The sequence below is a fragment of the Ammospiza nelsoni genome, chromosome 33, assembly GCF_027579445.1.
Source record: "Ammospiza nelsoni isolate bAmmNel1 chromosome 33, bAmmNel1.pri, whole genome shotgun sequence".
NCBI classification, from domain to species: Eukaryota; Metazoa; Chordata; class Aves; order Passeriformes; family Passerellidae; genus Ammospiza; species Ammospiza nelsoni.
Genome location: NC_080665.1, coordinates 1,316,042 through 1,339,802, shown reverse-complemented (window position 1 = coordinate 1,339,802; position 23,761 = coordinate 1,316,042). Strand labels below are relative to the sequence as shown.

General features: G+C 52.3%; 1 protein-coding gene across 1 annotated transcript in view; it reads right to left on the bottom strand.

The window, feature by feature from the left end:
* Positions 1-2,694: 2,694 nt before the first annotated feature.
* LOC132085896 (zinc finger protein 180-like) overlaps positions 2,695-23,761 on the bottom strand; it is a 32,060-nt gene continuing 10,993 nt past the window's right edge. The window contains exons 5-6 of the mRNA XM_059491370.1: positions 3,004-3,027; positions 2,695-2,877 (exon numbers count right to left, since the gene is read on the bottom strand). Coding sequence (XP_059347353.1) covers positions 2,695-2,877; positions 3,004-3,027 — 207 coding nt within the window. The remainder of the gene's footprint in view (positions 2,878-3,003; positions 3,028-23,761) is intronic.

The window sequence follows — 23,761 nt, the reverse complement described above, 5'->3', positions numbered from 1 at the left end:
AGTGACCTTACAGCCATCACCATGGCAGCCCTGTCCCCTGGGCCTGGCTCTGCCCTTTCCTCTGCCCCTGCCTTGGCTCTGCTGCCATGAAGAGTTTTGTCATTAATATCTTGTCCCCAAGGTGCTGGGGCCAATGGCTTCCCAGTCAGGCTCCTGGGGCAGAAGTGGCTTTTCAGAGCCCAGCCAGGAATGAGCCCTGAGGCAGCAGCTCTGCAGTGGTGGCCACCAGGCCGGGCTGCCAAGGGAGCCTTCTGGCCATGGGCTGCAAGCAGCTGCTGCTGCCAAGGTGCCTTTGGTGCCTCAGGCTCTCCCTGGCACAGCTCCCAGCACGGCACTCTGCCCTTGTGCCCGAGCCCTTCCCTGTGCTGGGGCTGGCCTGGGGCTTTTCCTGCAGCAGGACCTGCCCTGCTGATAGCACAGGAAAGGCAGTTCCTGCTGGAGCAGGAGGCTCTGCCTGCCATGGGCTCCAACAACTCCAGCAAGGCCCTGTTGACTTCAAAATTTCTTCCTAGCAAAGAATATTCTAATTGTTAGAGCTCCAATGCTGTGGAGGAAATAACTCAGATCAAGATCTTTCTGTCTAAGCATGATCAGAATTTCTAGAAATCTCTCTGGTATACCATCATTAATCCTGTGGGACAAGTTCAATTCCCCCTGTCCAATCTTTTGCACCTTTGTCAATGTCTGGGGCTGGGATTGGATCCAGCCACTCCCAGTCTCCTCTCTGAGATGGAATTTTAGAAGTCATGGGGATCTGGAGGGTTTTATGGGTTCTATGGTGGCTGCTGTGTGCCATTTCTCCACCCCATGACTCAGCAGGAATTTCTCCAAGGAAGAAACAAAGCTTTTGCCTGAATCTCCCACTTGGCCCATGACAGGAACCCCTGTGAGTGTCTGGGACATCCTGGGTCTTTGGCAGCCTGGGGACTCCTGGGATGTCACCATGGAGCCCCTGTGAGTGCCTGTGACAGATCGGTGCCTTTGCAGCACAAGGTGCCCTGGGATGTCACCATGGAATGGCTGTGACTGCCTCTGAGCACAGGGCTCTTTACCATCCCCAGAAAGCTCTGGGAGGTCTCCATGGAGCCCCTGTCTCTGTGTGTGACATTCCAGCTCTGGAACAGGCTGGAGACTCTTGGAATGTCCCCATGTGTTGCTATAGGACACAAAAGAACACAAGCGCACACCGCTGTTCTCATGGTGAAAAAAAAATGAAGTTTATTTTCTGACTCCAACATTTATAGTTTCCCAAGAGTGACAGTGGATTGGAGGGTGACAGTGTCACCTCTCCAATGACACTGGACAAACTAAGAATCCATCAAATTTCTCCTCCTCCATAAAGGAATGCAAAACAATGAGTTATTTACAGCAAGTGTGTGAGAAAGTTCGCTACAAAAATTTCAGTATCGTAGAAAATCTTAAAAAATCAGGGCACATCCCATGGAACCCCTCTGAGTGCCTGTGGCAACTCAATTCTTAGCAGGCACCCATCACCAGAACCCATTGCTCTGGACAGTTTCCATGACAAACCTCCCCAGCCCCCTGTTGCTCTGGACAGTTTCCATGGCAACCCTCCCCAGCCCCCTGTTGCTATGGTCAGTTTCTATGGCAACCATCACCAGCCCCCTGTTGCTATGGTCAGTCCCTCGGCAGCTCCATGGAGACCCCATGCCGGGCTGGTTGCCATGGACACCAACTCAGGCCTGCAGCCAGAGCCCCTTGCCATGGCAACCATTGGCAGCCCCATCCCCAGGCTCATGGGATCCCAGAACCACAGAATTGGCTGAGCTGGGAGGGACCCATCAGGATCCTCCAGTCCAACTGCTGGCCCTGCACAGAACACCCCAACAATGCCAGCCTGGGCCTGGCAGCGCTGTCCAAACGCTGCTGCAGCTCAGAGAGCCCTGGAGCTGGGACCCTTCCCTGGGGAGCCTGGGCAGGGCCCCAGCAGCCTCTGGGCAAAAACCTTTTCCTGACATCCAACCTGAGCCTGCCCCGACTCAGCTGCAGCTGTTCCCTCTACTCCTGTCCCTGGGCACCAGAGGGAAGAGGTTCCCACAGCCCCAGCCAGGGACCCGCTCCCAAGGCTGTTGCCATGGCCACGAGGGCTGGGACCAGCTGGGATGCTCGGTTTCCTTGGGCCGGGGTGCAGGTATGGGATTCCCCAATTTTCTGCTCCTGCTAAAACCGCGCTGCCCTCGCTGCCCTCCTGCCTCCCATGGAAAGCACAAAAGGCAAAGATCCCGGGCTGGGATAAGAACAATTTATTTGGAACAGCAACCAGATAAGGAACAAACTGGAACAGCAACAACACTGGTAACAGAAAGGATCAGAAAAACTATTTACAGGGAAAACTACAACACCACTGACTGTCTCTTTCCAGCCACATATTCACTCCTGCCTGGAAAGGACGCCCTTCTCCTCAGGGGAGGAGAGAGACAGTTCCTTTCCTGCCCCTAGCAATAACCTGATGTGGGAGTGAATATAATGACACAAACATGGCCAGACCCTCATGTTCTTGGACCCATATCATGTCATTGGCAGGGACAGGAAAAGGGACAGCTGTCTTCCCAGCTTTGATGACAGGGAACATGGATCACCAGGGCTCTTCCCAAAGGGGATCCTCCAATGGGGGATGAAGCTGGAGCAGTGCAAGAAGCTTTTCCTGCAGTGGGGGCATTTGCAGGGCTTCCCTTACCGGTGCCTCTGTTGGTGTTTGGTCAAATGAGAGCTCTGGGTGAAGCTCTTCCCACACTTGGGACACTCGTAGGGCCTCTCCCTGGTTTGGATGCACCAGTGGGTAACAAGGCTGATGTTCTCTCTAAAGCCCTTCCTGCACTCAGGGCAGCGGAAGGGCCTCTCCTCTGTGTGAATCCGCTGGTGCCTGACGAGAGTGGAAGTGGTGTGAAACATTTTTGGACACTCGAGGCACTCGTAGGGCCGTTCCCCGGTGTGGATGTGTTGGTAGGTGACGAGCTCAGAGCTGCACCTGAAGCCCTTCCCACACTCCAAGCACTTGTAGGGCTTCTCCCCATCATGAAGCTGCTCCTGGGCCACCAGCTCCGAGCCCTTGCTGAAGCTCTGTCCACCTTCCTGGCCCAGGGTGGGTCTTTCCTCCTCAGAGCAACCCAGGCTGGGTTTGGTGCCCCTCGTCCTGTGGGACCTCTGGGACTTTTCCTCTCCATTGGATTCCTGCGCAGTAGAGCCGCTCAAAGTGGCCTTTCCATGAGGTTCTGCTGTGGGGATTTGTCCTCCCTGGTCTCCATCCTCTGCTTCTTGCCTGCAGGAGGAAGGACAAGGACAGGATGGGATTTGCCTCTGTGCCACAGGGAAGGAGAAGGAGATGTCCCCAGTGCTTCCCCGGCAGGATGGCATTGGCAGCAGCATTGTCCTGCAGCCGGGGGCCATGCTGGGCCGGGAGGTGGAGCAGGAGAGAGGGGGAAAGGGGCACTGACTTCTTCCTCACCTGCCTGGGTGTCCGGGGGCATTGTCTCAGTTTAAATAGACAGGTGTCTGCTAAGGAAGGCAAGAGCCTCCCTTGAAATGGAAAAAAGTAAACAACCTCCTTCCAAACTGTTATAATTTTGAAATTATGGGGCTCTAAGGCAACAGATATGGGACTAGGAATAACAGTTATGTAGCCAGAAAATTAAAATATAAATGCAATAGTACAGAGAAAAAACACCGACAGATTCAGAATACGACCTGACACCCAGTGGGTCACAGTGGCGGTGGCAGTCCCAATAAACGGTGGCTACAGTCTGCCTGCAGTGACAGGTGTGGCTGTGTTGAAGCAGGGATCCTGTAGGAAGGTGGCATTTTCCTCTGAAGATCCAGTGGTGGTGGTGTTTGGCCTGGTCTTCCTATGGGAATCCTGTAGAAAAGGCTGACTCTGGTCTTCCAGCCCTCTGATTATTTCCAGGTAGGAATGCTTGGCTCCTCCCTCTGGGCGGAGCTTCTCACAATGGGATGATGGAATTTTATCAGTCATGCAGTGGCACTCAATGGCCCATTAACAGAAGATATCTCCTGGGAGGGAGGATGGGTTTTGGAAGAGATAAAGAAAACTGCCCAATTAACAGAAGGTAACTGCCCCATCAGATAGGAATAGAATACACGCTCCATGTTCCACTTAAGATAGCTGGGAAATGCTTTGCAGCATTCTGTGTCTGTGTCTCTGTGTTTGTGTGTATTTTACACTCAAAGTCCCCCAAATTTCCAAGAAGTTTTCCCAGGGGTGTTGTCTTGTCCCTGTGTCCATCTGCACCTCCCTATGTCACTCTGTCACTGTCACCTCCACACATCTCTGAGCCACTGGCGCCTCCCAGGTTTGCACTGAATCCCTCCCTATTGCCCTCCAGCACCAGCAATGCCCATGGCAGGGAGCTCAGAGCAGGAGCACCCAGGCCAGGGCTAATGCCAGGATCAGGAGCATCTGGCAGAGGCAGGAGGAATCCCCCATTCCAGGGGGTGCAAGGGGGGCACCCGTGTCCCCTGCCAGCCCCAGGGCTACAGACCAGGGAGGAGATGCCTCAACTGCCTCAGCTGAATTGATCCCCTCAACCCTTGGCCTGGGAGTCTCTGGCTGGAGCACAATCTCTAGAGGAGAGTTCCCACAAGGAAGATAAAGAAAGGAATTGTTTCTTCCCTTTCTCTCATCCCTGCCCCGTGTGCTGATTTTCTTGTCATCTCTTAGCAAAACCAACAAAATGCATCTGCAATGAGGTGTTTCCCAGGGTCAGTTCCTAAATGGGGCCAAAGGAAGGTTTCCTGCCACAGAAAAAGTAAGCAATTTGGGATTTGTTCAGACAGTTGAAAACATGACAATTTCTAAGCACTGGAAATCCAGAGACTATAAAAACAGAGTTTGAAGTTTTAATGGTCTCTCCCTCTTCCCACTGATTTGTCACATCCCAACTCCAAAGGAGCAGATTATGGAAAGAAGACTCCAACAGCAGGTGTTGGAGGCCTAATCCCAGAGACAGGAAGAAAGAGTTAAATTGGGAAAAGATCTCCAATTGTTTTCCTATCATAATGATGACAAATAGCTCTGCAGTCCATGTGCAATATCCAGATGAAGAGGCACATTCCTGGTTTTTAATGTCAAATTGCAGTACTTTGGAACATCTTTCTGGATGAGAACAAACCACAGGCCAATAACTGACCCACTTTTTTTTTAATGATTTCCCAAATCAGAAATCATTCAAATTCTACCAAGATGTCTTTCTCTGCAGGTGTCCTGGATTGCAAGGCAAGATGCATTCTATTTGCCATCTGTATGGCAGTTTTCCTTATTTCTTCCACAACCACTACTCCCTCCTGGGGGGACATCTGCTGATAACAGGCTATTGAATGTCCCTGCGTGACTGATAAGAACTACAGCATCCCATTGGGAGATGCTCTGCCGAAAGGGAAGAGCCAAGCATTGCTACCCAGATATAATCTGGAGATTCTGGAATAGCAGCACAATTTCTCCACTGGATTTGCCAGAGGAACAGCGGCTGCCTCTTCTTCCACTGGATCCTCAGAGAAAGACTACACCCTTTTCTACAGGACCCCCTGCTCCAACAGAACCTGACACTCCAGGAGGACTGCAGCCACATTTCCAATTGGATTGCCACCAACACCCTGACCAACAGGGTGTCAGGTTGTGTTCTGACTCTCTAAGTGCTGTTTTAGTTTACTGCATTGTTTATTTTATCCTTTTATTTTCTTCTCTATGAAAGAACTGTTACTTCCTGCTGCCATATTTTTTTGCCTGAGAGCTCCCCTTAATTTAAAATTTCTAGCAATTCGGTGGTGGTGGGGATTTTACATTCTCCATTTCAGGGGAGGCTCCTGCCTTCCTGTCGTGGGTTGACAGCCTTTATCCCAATATCGTGTGTTGTGTCTGGCAGCTGTGCCTTTTCTCTCTTCCCCCCCCCCCCGGCCGTCTTGCTGCGGCGGGGCGGGGAAGAGAGGGGGGTGTGTTTGACCAGGCCTTTTTGCTTTTGGCTTTTGCTGCTTGGCTTGGCTAGCCGCTTTGCTTGCTTGCTTTCTGCTTTTTGTGCTGTTTTTTTTCTTTTCTCTTGCTCCCTCTTTCTTACCCTCCCCTGAAGATACTGGACCGGCTCCAGACCTGACCTGAGACGTCCAGGACACCCGAAGCTTGCAGAGAAGCGCCGCGCCCTCTCAACACACAGTCTGTTTTTTTGTTTTCTTTTCTTTTCTTGTGTTGGGGAGTGTTCTTTTGTTACTTGTAAATAAATAGGTTTTGTTTTCCACTTTGCTCCTCCGAGAAATTCCTTCCTGAACCCGGTGTTGGGGGAGGGGTGGTTGGAGGTTTGTTTTGTTTTGGGGGGCTCCCTTTTGGAGATTTCCCCTAATTTGTCCTAAACCAGGACAATATACTTTTTGGTGCATTGGCCGGGAAACGGAGGCCAAAAAACAGTGGAAAAAAAACCTATAACAATAATATTTTGGTTTTGGCTATTTTGTGGGCATATCGGTGATTCATAATGTCATTTGGAGTGGAAGCTTGCCGGTCGTTCTGGTCCCTAGGGGTTTTTGAAGTTTTAATACTTTTGTGGTCCCTGGGGTTATTTCCTTACCCAAAAATAGCTCTGATGTTGGCCCTAATAAGTAGCTTTTGTAAGCGGGGGGCACTAACCAGAATAGTCATTGTGCTGGTCTTATGTGTGATGATGTGTCGGATAAAAATGCTGGACTTTATTTCAGGAATGTATGGACTGTTATTATGGTTGTTTACTCAGTTTGTTTGGGGAGAAGAAGGGGAAGGGGCTTTTCAGCCTTTGTCTTCCTTCTTGTCCTCCAAATTGTTGACATCTCTATTAGAAAATACTGAATTTCCCCTGAGTTTGAAAGAAACCATCTTTCTGGCATTTAATTTATTAAGCCTTTTCTATACTGTCTGGAGTGTGTATAAAATGAAGACTGAGATTTCTAGAGGGGTTAGAGACACTCCTGACTTAGGAGTAAAACAAAGCAGGAAAAATCTTGACTGGAGTGGGAAATGGGAGGACGTGGGCCAGACTTTAAAGGAATTTTCTGATCCTATAGACTGGGACTTTCCATCTGATCAAATTAAGAATCCAGTCGAGGTGGCAAAGTATTTGAGGGAGAAGTGCCATGGTAATACTAAGGAAGAAAGGATTACTGCAGTGAGCTGGGCCTTGGCATTTGTTTACCGTACTCTGCTAGATACTGTGGAGCAGCAGATAGCAGAAAGGGAACAGGGAGATAAGTTAGTTACTACCCCAGTGACCCAGGCTGCAGCTAACATCCCAGGCTCCAGGCTAGCAGCTGCATCAGACAGTAGGCCCCAAACCATGGCTGTTGCAGCTAATACAAGAGGTGGAAAGTGTAAAGGCAAGACCGATCGAAAGGTGGAGGATGATGAGGATGATGATGCAGGAGAAGGACCCTCACCAAAATCAGAGGCCACATCAAGGGGCACAGAATCTGGAGCTAATATTGACTCCTTTTCTCTGAAGGACCTCAGAGGCCTAAGAAAGGATTACAGACGACAACCTGACGAATCTATAATTAGTTGGTTAGTCCGCCTTTGGGATGCTGCAGGGGAGGTTACGATTTTGGATGGTACTGAAGCGAGGCATTTGGGATCCCTGTCACATGATCCTGTCATCGATCAAGGTATGATGAGGGGGGCTAACCCTCACAGCCTCTGGGAACGGGTCCTAAGAAGCGTAGCAGAACAATACCTGTGTACGGATGATCTCTATATGCAGCAGACACGGTGGAAGACCATAGAACAGGGGATCCAACGCCTGAGAGAGATGGCGGTGGCAGAGCTCATTTTCTCAGGTGATACAACAACTAGAAATCCGGACCTGGTACCATGCACACCTGTAATGTGGAGGAAACTTGTGCGACTTGGGCCACCTGAATACGATTCTGCCCTAGCAATAATGAAGCGGGATGATACATATGAGACTGTGCTCGATATGGCAAAGAAGCTTCGAGCGTATGCAGATGCTGTGCATGGCCCAACTCATGCCAGAATTGCAGCAGTGGAAACCCGACTGCAGAAACTAGAGGATAAAATTGAGGAGAATCATAAGAAACTCCGGGAAGAGATTAAGGAGGACCTGATTCAAATCTCAGCTGTACAAATTAGAGGTCCTGGTGTCCAACGCTGGCGCTCCTTTGATGGGGAGAGAAGGTACACCCCACGGACTGAGTTATGGGCTTTTCTGCGTGAGTCTGGAGAAGACATGAGGAGATGGGATGGAAAACCCACTGCTGCTTTGGCACAACGGGTGCGTGATTTGAAGAAAAGAGAAAGTATCACCAAAAGGATAGCAGCTCCGGTCGCTCATAGCTGAGATGTTAAGTATAATGATGACGATGACATGTCCGATCCCCTTGAAGGAACTTCTAAGGCATATGCCCAAGGAAAGAAGGACAATCTGGCTTAGAGGGGCCCTGCCTCCAGCCAGGAAGAGGCACGGGAGAACCGGGTTTTTTGGAAGGTGTGGATCAGATGGCCTGGCACATCAGAGCCACAAGACTATGAAGCATTGGTTGACACTGGATCACAGTGTACCTTAATGCCATCGGAACACGTGGGGACAGAACCTGTTTCCATTGCTGGAGTGACGGGAGGATCACAACAGTTGACTTTGTTGGAAGCTGAGGTGAGCTTGACTGGGAAGGAATGGCAGGAACACCCGATTGTGACTGGTCCAGAGGCTCCGTGTATTTTGGGCATAGACTTCCTCCGGAATGGCTATTACAAAGATCCTAAGGGATTCAGGTGGGCTTTTGGAATAGCTGCAGTGGAGATAGAGGGTATTAAACAATTGAACACCTTGTCTGGACTATCAGAGAACCCATCTGCAGTAGGACTCTTGAAGGTAGAGGAGCAGCGAGTGCCAATTGCCACCTCAACAGTGCACCGCAGGCAGTACCGGACGAATCGAGATGCCGTGATCCCCATCCACAAAATGATCCGAGAGCTGGAGAGCCAAGGGGTGGTCAGTAAAACCCACTCACCCTTTAACAGCCCTATCTGGCCTGTGCGAAAATCTGACGGAGAATGGAGACTGACTGTGGACTATCGTGCCTTGAATGAAGTGACTCCACCACTGAGTGCGGCTGTACCGGACATACTGGAACTGCAGTACGAGCTGGAGTCTAAGGCAGCAAAGTGGTATGCGACCATCGATATTGCTAACGCGTTTTTCTCCATCCCTCTGGCAGCAGAATGCAGGCCTCAGTTTGCTTTTACATGGAGGGGAGTGCAGTATACCTGGAACTGACTGCCCCAGGGGTGGAAACACAGTCCTACCATCTGTCATGGACTGATCCAGGCTGCACTAGAAGAGGGTGAGGCTCCAGAACATCTGCAATATATTGATGATATCATTGTTTGGGGGAGCACGGCAATAGAAGTGTTCGAGAAAGGAGAGAAGATAATTCATATTCTCTTGGAAGCTGGATTTGCCATTAAGAAGAGCAAAGTCAAGGGACCTGCCCGAGAAATTCAGTTCTTGGGGGTGAAGTGGCAAGATGGACGGCGTCAGATTACTGTGGATGTTATTAATAAAATCACTGCCATGTCCCCACCAACTGATAAAAAGGAAACACAAGCTTTCTTAGGCGCTATAGGTTTCTGGAGGATGCACATCCCTGAGTATAGTCAGATTGTGAGACCCCTTTATCTGGTTACCCGCAAGAAGAACGACTTCCATTGGGGCCCTGAGCAGCAGCAAGCTTTTGTCCAAATCAAGCAGGAGATCGCTCATGCTGTAGCCCTTGGTCCAGTCAGGACGGGACCAGATGTGAAGAACGTGCTCTACTCTGCAGCCGGGAGCCATGGTCTGTCCTGGAGCCTTTGGCAGAAGGTACCTGGCGAGACCCGAGGCCGACCATTGGGATTTTGGAGTCGGAGCTACAGGGGGTCTGAAGATAACTATACTCCAACAGAAAAGGAAATCTTGGCCGCCTATGAAGGAGTCCAAGCCGCCTCGGAGGTGATTGGTACAGAGGCACAACTCTTTTTGGCACCCCGACTACCGGTGTTGGGATGGATGTTCAAAGGAAAGGTTCCCTCTACCCACCATGCCACCAATGCTACTTGGAGTAAGTGGATTGCCCTCATTACGCAGCGCGCTCGAATTGGGAAGTTAAATCGCCCTGGGATCCTGGAGATAATTACAAATTGGCCTGAAGGTGAAAGCTTTAGTGTCGCAGATGAGGAACAAGAGCCAGTGACCCGGGTTGAGGAAGCTCCGCCATACAATCAGTTACCAGTAGAAGAAACACGTTATGCTCTATTCACCGATGGTTCTTGTCGTGTCATAGGGATGAAACGGAGGTGGAAAGCAGCTGTGTGGAGTCCCACTCAACGGGTTGCAGAGGCTACTGAAGGAGAGGGTGAATCCAGTCAATTTGCTGAAATCAAAGCTATTCAACTGGCCCTAGGTATTGCAGAGAGAGAGAGGTGGCCAAGGCTCTATTTGTATACCGATTCCTGGATGGCAGCCAATGCTCTATGGGGATGGCTGAAGAGATGGAAAGAGGCGAACTGGCAGCGAAGAGGAAAACCAATTTGGGCTGCGGAAGAGTGGAAAGATATCGCTACTCGGGTAGAGAAGTTACCTGTGAAGATTCGCCATGTAGATGCCCATGTCCCCAGAAGTAGAGCTAATGAAGAGCAGCAAAACAACCAGCAAGTACATCAGGCTGCAAAGATAGGGGAGTTGAAGATAGATCTCGACTGGGAGCATAAGGGAGAGTTATTCTTAGCACGATGGGCCCATGATGCCTCAGGCCACCAGGGTAGAGATGCCACCTATAAGTGGGCACGAGACCGAGGGGTGGATCTAACCATGGACAGTATCTCTCAGGTTATTCGTGACTGTGAGACGTGCGCTGCCATCAAGCAGGCCAAGCGGGTGAAGCCCCTCTGGTATGGGGGGCGGTGGTCTAAGTACAAATATGGGGAGGCCTGGCAGATTGATTACATCACACTGCCTCAAACCCGCCAGGGCAAGCGCTATGTACTAACCATGGTAGAAGCCACCACGGGATGGTTGGAAACCTACCCTGTGTCTCATGCCACAGCCCGTAACACTATCTTGGGCCTTGAAAAGCAGGTCCTTTGGAGGCACGGTACTCCCGAGAGAATTGAGTCGGATAATGGAACTCATTTTAAAAACAATCTTATTAATACTTGGGCTAGGGAACATGGCATCGAGTGGATATACCATATCCCCTATCATGCACCAGCTGCAGGGAAAGTGGAAAGGTATAATGGATTGTTAAAAACCACCTTAAAAGCATTGGGTGGGGGGTCTTTAAAAAACTGGGAGCAGCATTTGGCAAAGGCTACCTGGTTAGTTAACACTCGAGGTTCCACCAACCGAGCGGGTCCTGCTCAGTGTGAGCTCCTTAATATAGTAGATGGGGATAAAGCCCCAGTGGCCCATGTCAGAGGTTTGTTGGGAAAGACAGTATGGATCAACCCTGCCTCGAGTACAGACAAACCCATCCGTGGGATTGTCTTTGCTCAAGGACCAGGTTATACATGGTGGATAATGCAGAAAGATGGAACAACACGGTGTGTACCTCAGGGAGACCTGATTGTGGGATGAGACTCATATATGAATGTCATTGTTTGTTGAATGTGAGACAGAAGGAAACTGTAAGTGTCAAAGGTCTGAGCAAGTAAGATGAGAGGAATGCGTAAGTGTCAAAAGTGTGAGTAAGTGAAATGAAAGTTTTTATTGTATATTCACGATATGGGATAAGGGGTGGAGTGTCGTGGGTTTACAGCCTTTATCCCAATATCGTGTGTTGTGTCTGGCAGCTGTGCCTTTTCTCTCTTCCCCCCCCCCCGACCGTCTTGCTGCGGCGGGGCGGGGAAGAGAGGGGGGAGTGTTTGACCAGGCCTTTTTGCTTTTGGCTTTTGCTGCTTGGCTTGGCTAGCCGCTTTGCTTGCTTGCTTTCTGCTTTTTGTGCTGTTGTTTTTCTTTTCTCTTGCTCCCTCTTTCTTACCCTCCCCTGAAGATACTGGACCGGCTCCAGACCTGACCTGAGACGTCCAGGACACCCGAAGCTTGCAGAGAAGTGCCGCGCCCTCTCAACACACAGTCTGTTTTTTTGTTTTCTTTTCTTTTCTTGTGTTGGGGAGTGTTCTTTTGTTACTTGTAAATAAATAGGTTTTGTTTTCCACTTTGCTCCTCCGAGAAATTCCTTCCCGAACCCGGTGTTGGGGGAGGGGTGGTTGGAGGTTTGTTTTGTTTTGGGGGGCTCCCTTTTGGAGATTTCCCCTAATTTGTCCTAAACCAGGACACTTCCTTAGCAGGCTCCTGTCTTTCCAAACCAAGACAGCAGGACAGAAGGCACTTTGATTCCTTTTGTCCCAAGTTTCTCCTGAGTTCATGACTTCAGATGATCAGGAACAGTCACGACAGCACAAAAGCAGCTGCAATGAGCAGGATCAAATCCCCAGGTCACCATTAAATGCACTCGATCCACACCTTCCACAGCCCAGCAGCAATTCCTGCCTGTGCCCCCAGCTCTGGCTCAGCCTGAGGGGCATCGCTCTGGTGTGTGCGGGGCCGGCTCCTGCAGGACACAGCGCTGGGAGCCGCTCTGTGTCCCGCAGCTTCGGCATCTCAGGCGCTGCTCCACAGCTGTGGGGCTGTGCCACCACTGTTCCATGGCTGTAGTTCCTGTGCCACCACGGTTCCATGGCTGTAGTTCCTGTGCCACCACTGTTCCACGGCTGTAGCTCCTGTGCCAGCACTGTTCCATGGCTGCAGTTCCTGTGCCACCACTGTTCCATGGCTGCAGTTCCTGTGCCACCACTGTTCCATGGCTGGAGTTCCTGTGCCACCTCTGTTCCATGGCTGGAGTTCCTGTGCCACCACTGTTCTTCCTTTTCTATGCTTCACTCCACTGCTGCTCAGAAGCTGTGCTGTGCTGTTTCAGCACGGTTCCTCTGCTCTTTCACGGCTGCTCCACTGCTGCTCCAACACTGTTCATCTCCCACTGTTCCACTGCTCCTTCTCTGCTCCTCCCCTGCTCCCCTGGTGTTCCACAGATGCTGATTCTGTTCTAGTGCTGCTGCCACAGCTGCAGAGTCACAGAGTGGGGAACATTCGGGCAGCACCACTGTGGTGTCACAGAGACCGGGAAAATGGGACTGGCACAGCTGTGGTTTCTTAGAGAGGGGAACACTGGGGCTGCCACTGCTGTGGTGCTATAGTGAGGGGATCTTTATGGCTGACACCACAGTGGTATCATACACATGGGAACGCTGGGGCTTCCAGTGCTGTCTTGTCATTGAGAGGAGAATATTGGTGCTGCCTCTGCTGTGGAGTCATAGAGAGGAGAATGTTGGGGCTGCCAAAGCTGAGGTGTCACAGACAGGGGATGCTGGAGCTCCCACCACTGTGATATCACAGACAGGGCAATGTTGGGGCTGTCAAAGCTGTGGTGTCACAGGCAGGGGATGCTGGGGCTCCCACTGCTGTGGTATCATAGAGAGGGGAGTGTTTGGGCTGCCATCCTTGTGGGCTCAAAGACAGGGGAACCTTGGGGCTGCTACCCCTGTTTTTTCATATCCCTGTTTTACATAGAGAGGGTAATCTTGGGGCTGCCACCGCTGTGGTGTCATACAGAAGTCAATGTTGGGACTGCCAACTCAGTGGTATCACAGAGAGGGGAATGTTGGGGGAGTCACCGCTGTGGTGTCACAGACAGGGGAGCATTTGGGGCTGCCACCTCTGCAGTGTCATAGAGAGGGGAATGTTGGGGCTGCCACTGTGGTGCTGTCATAGAGACGAGAACACTGTGGGTGCCACCTCTGTGGTGTCACTGTCAGGGAAACACTGGGGTTGCAATTGCTTTGCTGTCATAGACAGGGGGACATTGGTAATGCCACTGCTGTCATGTCACAAACAGGGGAACTTTGAGGTTGCCACCACTGGGGTGTCACTGACAGGGAAACACTGGGGCTGCAAATGTTGAGGAGTCACAGAGAGGGGAATGTTGGAACTGCCACTGTGGCACTGCCATAGAGAGTAGAACTTTGGACGGCCATCCCTGCAGTGTCATAGAGAGGGGAACTTTGGGGCTTCCACTGCTGCGGTGCCACAGAGAAGGGGACACTGGGACTGCCACAGCGGTGGTGTCACTGGGAGAACTTTGGGGCTGCCACCACTGTGGTATCACAGACAGGGGAAGGTTGGGGCAGCCACTGCTGTGGTGCCAGAGAGAGAGGGACGTGGGGCTTCCACAGCTGCAGTGTCACAAAGAGGAGGAAGTTGTGGCTTCAACTGCTGTGGTGTCACAGAGAGGGGAACGTTGGGGCTGCTACTACTGTGTTTTCATAGACAGGGCAATGTTGGGTGTGCCACCAATGTGGTGTCAGAGAGATTGGAACATTGGTGCTGCCAGCACTGTTTTCTCATAGAGAGGGGAATATTTGATCTGTCACTGTGTTGGTGTCATACAGAGGGGAACGCTGGGGGTGCCACCTCTGTGGTGTCACAGAGAGGGGGAAGAGGGATGGCACAGCTGTGTTGTCACAGAGACAGGAACACAGGGGCTGCAACCGCTGTGGTGTCACAGAGAGGAGAATATTGTGGCTCTCACTATTGTGGTGTCACAGAGAAGGAATTTAGGGCAGCCACTGCTGTAGTGTCACAGAGAGTGGAATTTTAGAGCTACCACAGCTATGGTGTCACAGAGAGGAGAACATAGGAATTGCCACCCTTGTGGTGGGACAGAGAGGGGACCGTTGGAATTGTCACTGCTGTGGTGTCACATAGAGGGGGACATGGTCCTGCCAGAGCCGTGGTGTCACAGAGTGGGGAACACTGTGGCTGCCACCCCTGTGGTGTCACAGACAGGGCAATGCTCAGTCTTGAACCGCTGTGGTATCATAGAGAGGGGAACGTTGATGTTGCCACCACTGTTGTGTCACAGACACGGGAACACTGCCAAACCTCCCCTGGTGCTTTGCCCACTCCAGTGCTGCTCCTCTGTGACACTGCAGGGCCTCCTAGGGACATTGTCACACTGCAGTGTCTCCTGGGGACATTGTCACACTGCAAACCCTCATGGGACTAGAGCGGCCGTGTGACACTCCAGGGTCTTGTAGAATCCAGAGACTCCTTTGGGACCATGGGCCTCCATGGAACCAAGAGGAGACTGTGAAACTCTGGGGCTTCATGGAACCATCCATTGTGATACCTCAGGGCCTCATGGTTCCCAGGAATCCTTGTGACACTACGGGATGAAATGGAACCAAAGGGACACTGTGACACTGTGGGTTCTCATGGAATCCAGAGTCCCTTTTGACTCAGTGAGACCAGTTGGAAACAAGGATCCTTTGGGATACCTCAGGGCCTTGTGGTATCCAGTGATCCTTGAGACATCATGGGGCCTCATGGAACCACAGGGACCCAGGAACACTGATGACAGAAGGCCTGACAATGTCACAATGGCCCCTTGGTTCCATGCAGCCCTGCAGTGTCACAAAGGCCTCTTGTTTCATGGTACCCCACAGTGTCACAATAGTCTCCTTGGTTCTGTGGTGCCGCACAGTGTCACAATGCTTTGCTTATTCCATGAGGCGTCGTAGTGTCACAATGGTCTCCAGGATTCCAAGAGTCCCCTCAGTGTCATAATGGCTCCCTGGTTCCATGAGGCTGTGAAATGACTTAATGATCTTTCCATGGTTCCATGGTTGCATGAGGCCTTGCAATGTCACAGTGGACATTTGGTTCCATGGGGTCTCACAGTGTCACAATGGCCCCTTGTTTCCATGACACCCCAAAGTGCCATAATGGTCTCCACAGTTCCATGGACCCTTGGTGTCACAATGGACCCTTGGTTTGATGGGGCCCCTCAGTGGCACAATAATCCCTACATTCCATGGAGTCACACAGTGTCAGTACTGTCCCCTTAGTTCCATGGGGCCCAGCAATGTCACCGTGGTCTCCATGGTTCCATGAGGTCCCAGAGTGTCACAATGGTCCCTTGCTCTCACAGGGCCCCACAGTGTCACAATGGTCCCTTGGTTCAATGGCCCTGTACTGCTGCATTCCCCCTCCTGAGGGCCTCAGCTTTGGCCAACAGCCCCTGGGCTCAGCTCCTCTGCAGCTCATCACAAACACTGTCTGCTCCAGGCACTGCTGCTGCCCAACCAGCTCCTGGTTCCTTTAGCAGCAGCCCTGGGACCTGTTTCTGTTCCCTCAGTGGCACAAGATCCCTGTTCTCACACTGCCAAAGAAAGCTGTTGGTGCCAAGTGTGGCCAGGATGAACCATTGCTGGGACTGAAGCCCCTCTCTTGGGGCCCCACAAACAGCGCTCCAAAAGGAGCCCTTGGAGCTCTCCTGGGCCAGCGACTCCCTCTGAGTGGGGCCTCTCCCAGCCGGGAACTCTCGGAGCCTGGGCCGATCCCCCCACTCCTTCAGGCTCAACCCTTTGCCCTTTGCTGGGGAGATGCCAAAGGATCCACAGTGAGCATTGCCTGCCCTCAGGGGAATTGCTCACAGGTGCCTTGCACTGACTCTTGGTGTCTGTGTGCACACAGGAGTGCCTGTGCTGGGGAAATGTGGCAGAAATGCTGCTCTCTGAGGGGTCTGAGTGCCTTGGATAGCTGAGCCAGTCAGGCCTGTAGGTAAGGGTGAGTCAAAAACTGTAAGCTAAGTTAAATGCTACTAGGAGTTTTTCTTTTGCTAAGTAGTGAAGTTTAACATAAGTTATAAGCTAAGCTGAATATTGTTAAGTGTTTTTCCACTGTAAAATCATTAAGTCCTAGGTTATAAGTAAGATTAAGTACTGTCAAGTGCTGTTATTTTGCTAAATACTGAAGTCTAAGGTATCAATCAAGGCCTGTTAAATTTGAGTTCTGTTTAGCTTTTAGGCTGCATTCATTTTATCCTTGCCCTCACTGTCCTTTAGGCACACATTCAGGTGCACAAATTTTGAAAGTTCTTAGTTAATTTGTGGTTTGATTGCCTGGATTTTGGTTGGTTTTGTTGTTGCTTTGTTTCCTTGGTGTGCCTGAAGTGTCCAGTCACCAGCAGAGTGACTCTTGCCACGGAAATCTATGCTGCTGTCCCTTTATATTCAGTCTGGTTTTTGCTGATCCCTTGCTGGGGATTTTTTCAGCGCTCTCAAGGCCTCGTTGGTAGCAGGGTAAAGGAGCCCTGTCCCAGGCTCTGGCCCTGGGGGACACGGGGACGCTGTCGGGGGGTCCCTGTCCCCCTGTGCCACCCCCAGGGCCCCGGCCCCCCGTCCCCGTTTCAGGCTCTGGGGTCGATCTCGTGGAAAAATCCTCTGGGGGAGGCTGCGGGGCCAGGGGCGGGGGTACCCGGGGGGACAGGGGACCCTGCTGTGCACGAGCAGGGTTGGACTGCTCTGAGAGAACTGTGAGGTGGGCCGGGGCAGAGTGACCGCCCCAGGGATCTCACACAGCCCCTGTGATGTCACACAGTCCCTGTGATGTCGCAGAGCTCCCCTGTGATGTCACACAGCCATCTGTGATGTCACAAAGCCACCTGTGATGTCACACAGCCTCCTGGGATGTCCACAGCCCACTGTGGAATGTCACAAAGCCATCCTGTTTCACAGAGCCAACACTGGCATATCCCTCTTTGATGTCATACAGCTGTGCTGTGATGTCACAGAAAGCTCTGCGATATCACAAAGGAACACAATGATGTCACAGTCCTGGGATGTCACAGCCTGTTCTGTGATGTCACTCACACACACAGTGATGTCACAACCCACTCTCTGATGTCACAGAGCCACCCTCCATGATAGTAGAGTCTGCAGTATGGCCTAATACCCTACTCTGTGATGTCACAGCAACCTCTGTGATGTCATAACCCGTCAGTAATATCACAGAACCCTCTCTGTGATGTCATACTGCCACTCTGTAATGTCCGTGGAGCCCCGCCTGGCCTGGGCATTGCTGCTGCCGCCCTCTGGCAGCCGTGCCCTGGGCCGGCAGCGTGCGGCAAGGGCCGGGCTGAGCCCTGCCGGGCCAGCAGCCCGTGTGGCCACAGCGCCGGCAGCGCCGCTGGCATGGAGCTGTGCCGCTGGGGCCGTGACAGGCTCTGTGTTCACAGGCATGGCCGGACGGCGCCTGAGGGGGCAGCAGCAAGAGCTGCAGCTGATCTGCACTGGTGAGTGAGGGCAGTGGGCTGACAGCGGGGGCTGCCGGGGCAGCTGCAAGCCCTGCCCCGGCTGCAGAGGGCTCTGCTCCTTGTGCGGACATGGGGTGGCGTGGGCAGAGCACACAGAGATTTCAGGGCCACCTTGGGGATTCGTGGCCAGCAGCTTCGGGCCGGTGCCCTTGGTCCCTGCTCCCTCCTGGCCATGGCCAGAGCCGGCTGGGATGGCCCTGGCAGGGGTCTCTCCACGGCTCCCCGCAGATCCGGGATCTGACCGTGGCTCTGTCCCTCTCTCTTGCAGCCCTTGAACTTCTGACAGAGGACATCAGCAGTGCCGTATCGGACGTGGCACTAGAAACACTGTATGGCCTCCAGGCACTGCAGAGGGAGCGATATTCCCTCTTCCAGAGGCTGCAAGATCAGCTCTGCAGGACATGGAGGACACGGCCTCGTCTGTCGGGGCTCGGCTGGCTGCGCTGCTGCAGCTCTGCAGAGAGCTGATGCCAGAGGCTCTGTCTGCTGGGGCCACCTGAGCCAGCAGGAATTTTCCATTTCTTTAAGATTGTTCTTTTCTTCTTTTTGGTTTTTTTTTTTTTCTTTAGTATATGAATATAGAGTGTGTTATAATACACAGACTCCCAGGAGCTTTCTTTTGCTACCCAGGGTCTGCAGGGCATAGGGGAAGAGGGGGAGAAAGGTACCTTGGCTCAGCCAGCTGCCCAGGCGTGCATTGGTCAAGGGAAAATGGCCAGAAGCCCCTTGTCCTGTGGTGGTACTGCTGAAGCCTTTGTGCCGGTGACAGAGCGGGTGGGCAGGGCCCGGGGCTGCAGGCATCCCAGCCAGAGTGGTGCCTGGAGATGGCCACAAGCCCTGTGCCAGGAAGGAACCACCCTCTGTATCCTCCTGCCCGGGTGCTGCTGGCTGCCTTGCTGAGGGCTCCCAGGTGCCTCTGGATGGGGCTGCTCTGGAGCTGCTGTGGGGCTGCGGAGCTGCTGCCGGGCAGCTTGGCCGGGCTGGGGCAGCCCCTGAGGGGCTGGGGCGCTGGCAAGCCCTGAGCAATGGGCTGTCAGAGGCCACAAGCAGCCCCCCGGCAGCCGCCTTGTTCCTGCCAGAGCTGACTTGCAAGAGGGATCCTGGGCACTCTGGAACTAACAGCATCAGTGTTGTTGGAAACCCAAATGCAGGGAAATCTCAGACCTTTGCTCTTGTCAGCAAAGCTTAGAATTAAACACAGGATTTGATCGGAGACCTTGGAAAGGCCTTCCAAACTTAGGTGCTAGAAGCGAGAATGAAGATTTCTAGTTTATTATAGCAGAGACACGGGGAGGAAGGTTGAAGTGGAGGAAAGTTTAGAGTTTTAGGGCTGAAGATCTAGAAAAAATACAAGTAGTTACAATGGTAAACGAGAAGCTTAGGATGCAGTGCTGTAGGTTTGTGTGTCATAACATGATTGGCTAAGGAAGCTTACACTGTAGCATGAGCCCCTAAGATGAAATATTGAAGGACTGGCTGCAAAACATAAATATCCTTGTTGGCAGTGTCTTCTTGGCCAAGAAATCCTTCAAAGCTCTTGTAACTACAAGTCTTGCGGCCTTGTGAGCCATGCAGTGCAGATGTGAGACAAACTCACCCTTCCTGTCTATGTAGAAGAGAAGAAAAAGCAATGGCATCATCTAAAAAACTCAGAGGTGTGCTCTCTAGCTTGTTCCAAATTCCCTCAAATCCCCCAAAGTGGGATTTAGCTACAAAGAGATGACAAGGACTACTCTTAGTGCTGGCTCTTTGACTCCAGAGCAGCTGCTTTAGAATCTTTCCCATAAGCCTGTGTAGTCATGTGCCAGAAATGGATCATTTGAAGAAACTTTCCCGACTGACTTGCATGGAGGTTTGTCTGAAGGGTATTTGAGGAGAAAGGCTCCCAGCAGAGGTCTGGGCTTTGGCCTAGCTGTGTCCCCTGCTGATTGTGAAGTGTGCCATCAGCTGCAGGGCTTTCTGGGCTAAAAATATCATCAAGTCACTTGGACTTGCTCTTTTAGGCCTCGAAGATCTGGACCAAATTTCGGGGCACATTTGGAGACCTCATTTATGAATGGTGGACGACCTCGGATTTTCCCAATTGCTGGGAATGGTTCCCCAGTTCCTTGGTGTAAAATCAGGCTCCCCAGCAAGTGCAGATCTGCAAGATGATAAACAATTTAGGCAATTGGTGATGCATCTTTCTAAATCGCTCTCCTTTCTCTCCTTTTGTCAAATACAAAGCTGTATTTTGTGTCTGGTACATGCCGGCAACGTGTGTATTTGCGATTTTGCTATGTTTGGAAACCAACCATGGGACACTTATAAAGATGAATTCTAATATAACTGTGGAAAGTAAAGCATGCAAGAAGGCCTTTGAACCTATCCTTTGTTCCTAATTAGCTTTTATAAGTCTTAAGTTGATTTAGTAGCATTTGAATTAAAGCTTTGCGGATGTTGCTTTTTGACAGGAACTTTCTGCTTGTAGCTAAGACTTAAAGAGTTTTGCAATAATAACCTTTTGAAGTATAATTTCAGAATATTGCTTGTAGTAAGGATCTTTGAAACTATAGCTTTAGAATATATAAAAAGGAAATATGCCTATCTTACGCCTTGACAAAACAGTGAAAAGCAGCTTGAGAAATGAATATGAATATCAACGCAAGGACTAACAATTTTGACCAAGGGAAGCTGGACATCACTGTTGTGAGATTTATAGTCTTTGCAATCAAAAGGTAAAGCCATGTCTGGAATCTGGACCCCAACAGCTGGGAGACTTCTTTCTTCGTTCAGAAGTTGGAACCCCCCACCACCTGGGATATTCCTTTTCTGGGATACATCCTGAGAAAAAATAATCACAATACTGTATAGAATTGTGATGTAAAAATTGGGAAGAGAAACTACTGATGAGTAAAAATTTGGACTAGAAACTGCTGAGAAAGCTTAGGAGTGCCTCTGTAAATACTGGTAAGCCTCAACTATCCGTGTGCAGTTGGAGGGAAAACTTCCCCCACTGTACTCAGCGCTGTATTGCTCATAAATTGGTAAACCAATTGCTCATTTGGTAAACCAAAATAATTAATAAATTGATTGCTGCTTGAATAATGACCTAGTCATGCTTCTCATTTCTAACATTATAGTACTGTTTACTGTATAGTACTCTGCCCAGGGGCAGAGCCCGCGCCGAGCCTTCCCTGCCGGCGCTCCCCGCAGTGCTGCAGGACGAGAGCCGAGCGGCCGAGCACCTGCGCTGGTCCCTGCCGCACCTGCAGAGCCCACAGAGGCCCCTACGAGAGGCGGCCGTCAGGTCAATGGGTGAGCCGGCAGCCCCGCGCCCCTCCCTGCCCCCGGCCCGGCTGCTGCCCCGGCTACAGCGGGAGCCGCGCCCGGGCCGCTGCAGCCCCGCCCGCCCTGGGCATTGCTGCCGCCGCCCTCCCGCAGCCGTGCCCTCTGGATGGGGCGGCAGCGTGCGGCAGGGCCCGGCAGCTCGCTGCCCGCCAGGAGGGCGTGCGGCTGCAGGGCTGGCAGAGCCCGTGTCGGGCAGCTGTGCCGCCTGGCGCCGCCACATGCTCTGTCTTGCCAGGGGTGGCCGGAGTGCTCGTGATGGGGCAGCAGGAGGAGCTCCGGGTCCTCACTGAGGGTGAGTCAGGGCAGCCGCGTGGCAGCGAGCACTGCCGGGCACAGCTGCACATCCCGGCTCCGCAGCTACAATCCGTGCCCGGGCTGCGCAGGGCTCTGCTGCCTGTGAGGACCAGGGGTGGCAGGGGCACAGCCCGGAGAGCTTTCAGGAACACATGGGGGATCCGTGGCCAGCACCTTCTGGCCAAAGCCCTTGTCTCCTGCTCCCTCCTGGCCATGGCAAGAGCTGGCTGGGATGGCCCTGGCAGGAGGCTTTCCTTGGATTCCCTCAATCTGGTCTCTGACCATGGCTCTGTTCCTCTCTCTTCCAGCTCTTCAAGCCGTCAGGGAAGACGAGAGCCCATCCTGCATGAACACATGGATTCAGATGAAATTCGAAGGAAGATCTGCAGGACTTCATTTGTCTCCTGCATCAGATATACCTGTACCGGCCTCCTTCGATGATTTCCAGTTCCCATCGAAGATGGGAGAATCTACAGAGCAGAAGGGACCACCTGCAGCTCCAGGCACAGCTCTGGCTGCTCAGAGCTGAGCCTGTGTGAAGCTCCAGCAGCTCCTGCCATCTCTCTCCCTGTTGGCAGCTCCTTCCCTGCAGCCCTCAGGCCCTGGCCATGCCCTATTTTACCTCCCAGCTCGCCCCTTCCCTTTGCTTCCCCTTAATAAACTGTTTGGGTTTTTCACTTGACCCGCGTCTCCGTGAGCTGAAGTGACACAAAACCTGAGCCGGGGGACACGCAGGGCCCTGCTGCCCTTCTCCTGCCTGCTGTGTTCCTGGCACGGACAGAGAGGAACAAGGGCAGCTCAGGCTGCAAAGGTGCCTGTCCCGCCGCTCCAGTTGCACAGCAGCGTGGAGTTAAAGGGCGTGCTGAGCACGCTGAATGGGACAAGGACCCTGAGTTGTAGAAGAGCCAGCTTGAGTGTGCTCTGAACCCAGCCGTGAGGGATTCCAGTGCAGGCATCCACGGAGGGCAAAGGAGCTTGCAATGGCAGAAGTTTCCACAAAGAGCTTCCTGAAAGCACAGCAATGCTCCATCCCTACACAGGGACAGGAAGAGGGCAGTGAGACCAGAGGCAGGGGCCCCTTCCCATCCCTCTGGGGCATGGCTGCAAAACAGCCGCAGCTGTGTCTTCCCGTGCCTGTGTTTGGGCTGTGCTGAGCCCAGAGCCGGCCAGCTTGTGCTCTGCTGTGCCAAGAGCGTTCTGGGCAGGCAGGCAGGCAGAAGTGCTGCGTGCACAGTGGGGAAGGGGCTCACAAGAGCTTCCTGTGGGAACAGGGCTCCGCTCCCTGCCTGGGAACAGCCTGGTTTTGCTGCTGTGAGCGTGGGCAGGAGCTCGGGCACTTGAAGGGACAGCAGGCAGTTCTTGTTTTTAGGGGGCCCATGGCTGTGTGCCACAATGGACACGAGGAAACAGGCTCAGGAGAAGGAAGATGAGCTCGAGCTGGAGTGCCTGTGCTACAAGGTGCAGAAGTAATAGAGCCTTGCCAGGGTTTCTTAAGTGTGCGTTGGTGTTCCCCGGGAAATGGACACATTTGGGGAAATGCCTTTGGAAGAGAGGGGCTTGCTTCTCAAGCAAAGTGCTTCCCCAGGAGCCCCCAGTGAGGTAGGTGCAGCTGTCTCCCTTTTGCTCCCTGCGCTCCTTTCCGTCCTTGAGGCCCCTTGCACTTGGCAGAGGGGCGTGGCAAGGGAGAAGGCTGTGAAGAACAGCTTTGGCATCTGCCTGGGCCTGCAGAGACCAAGGCAAGCACCAGCGGCAGGGTGTGTCCCCTGCTTTGAGCACAGGACAGAGAGGGATCATCTCTGTCCAGCCAAGAGCCCGAAATGCCTCTCAGAGAGCTGTGAATTCAAAGGCCTTTATGCACACATTCATGCCATCTTTCCTATCTGCTGTGTTTTAACTCTTGGCAAGATGCGTTTGCCCCTTGCTTGCTGGAAGCTGCTCTGCT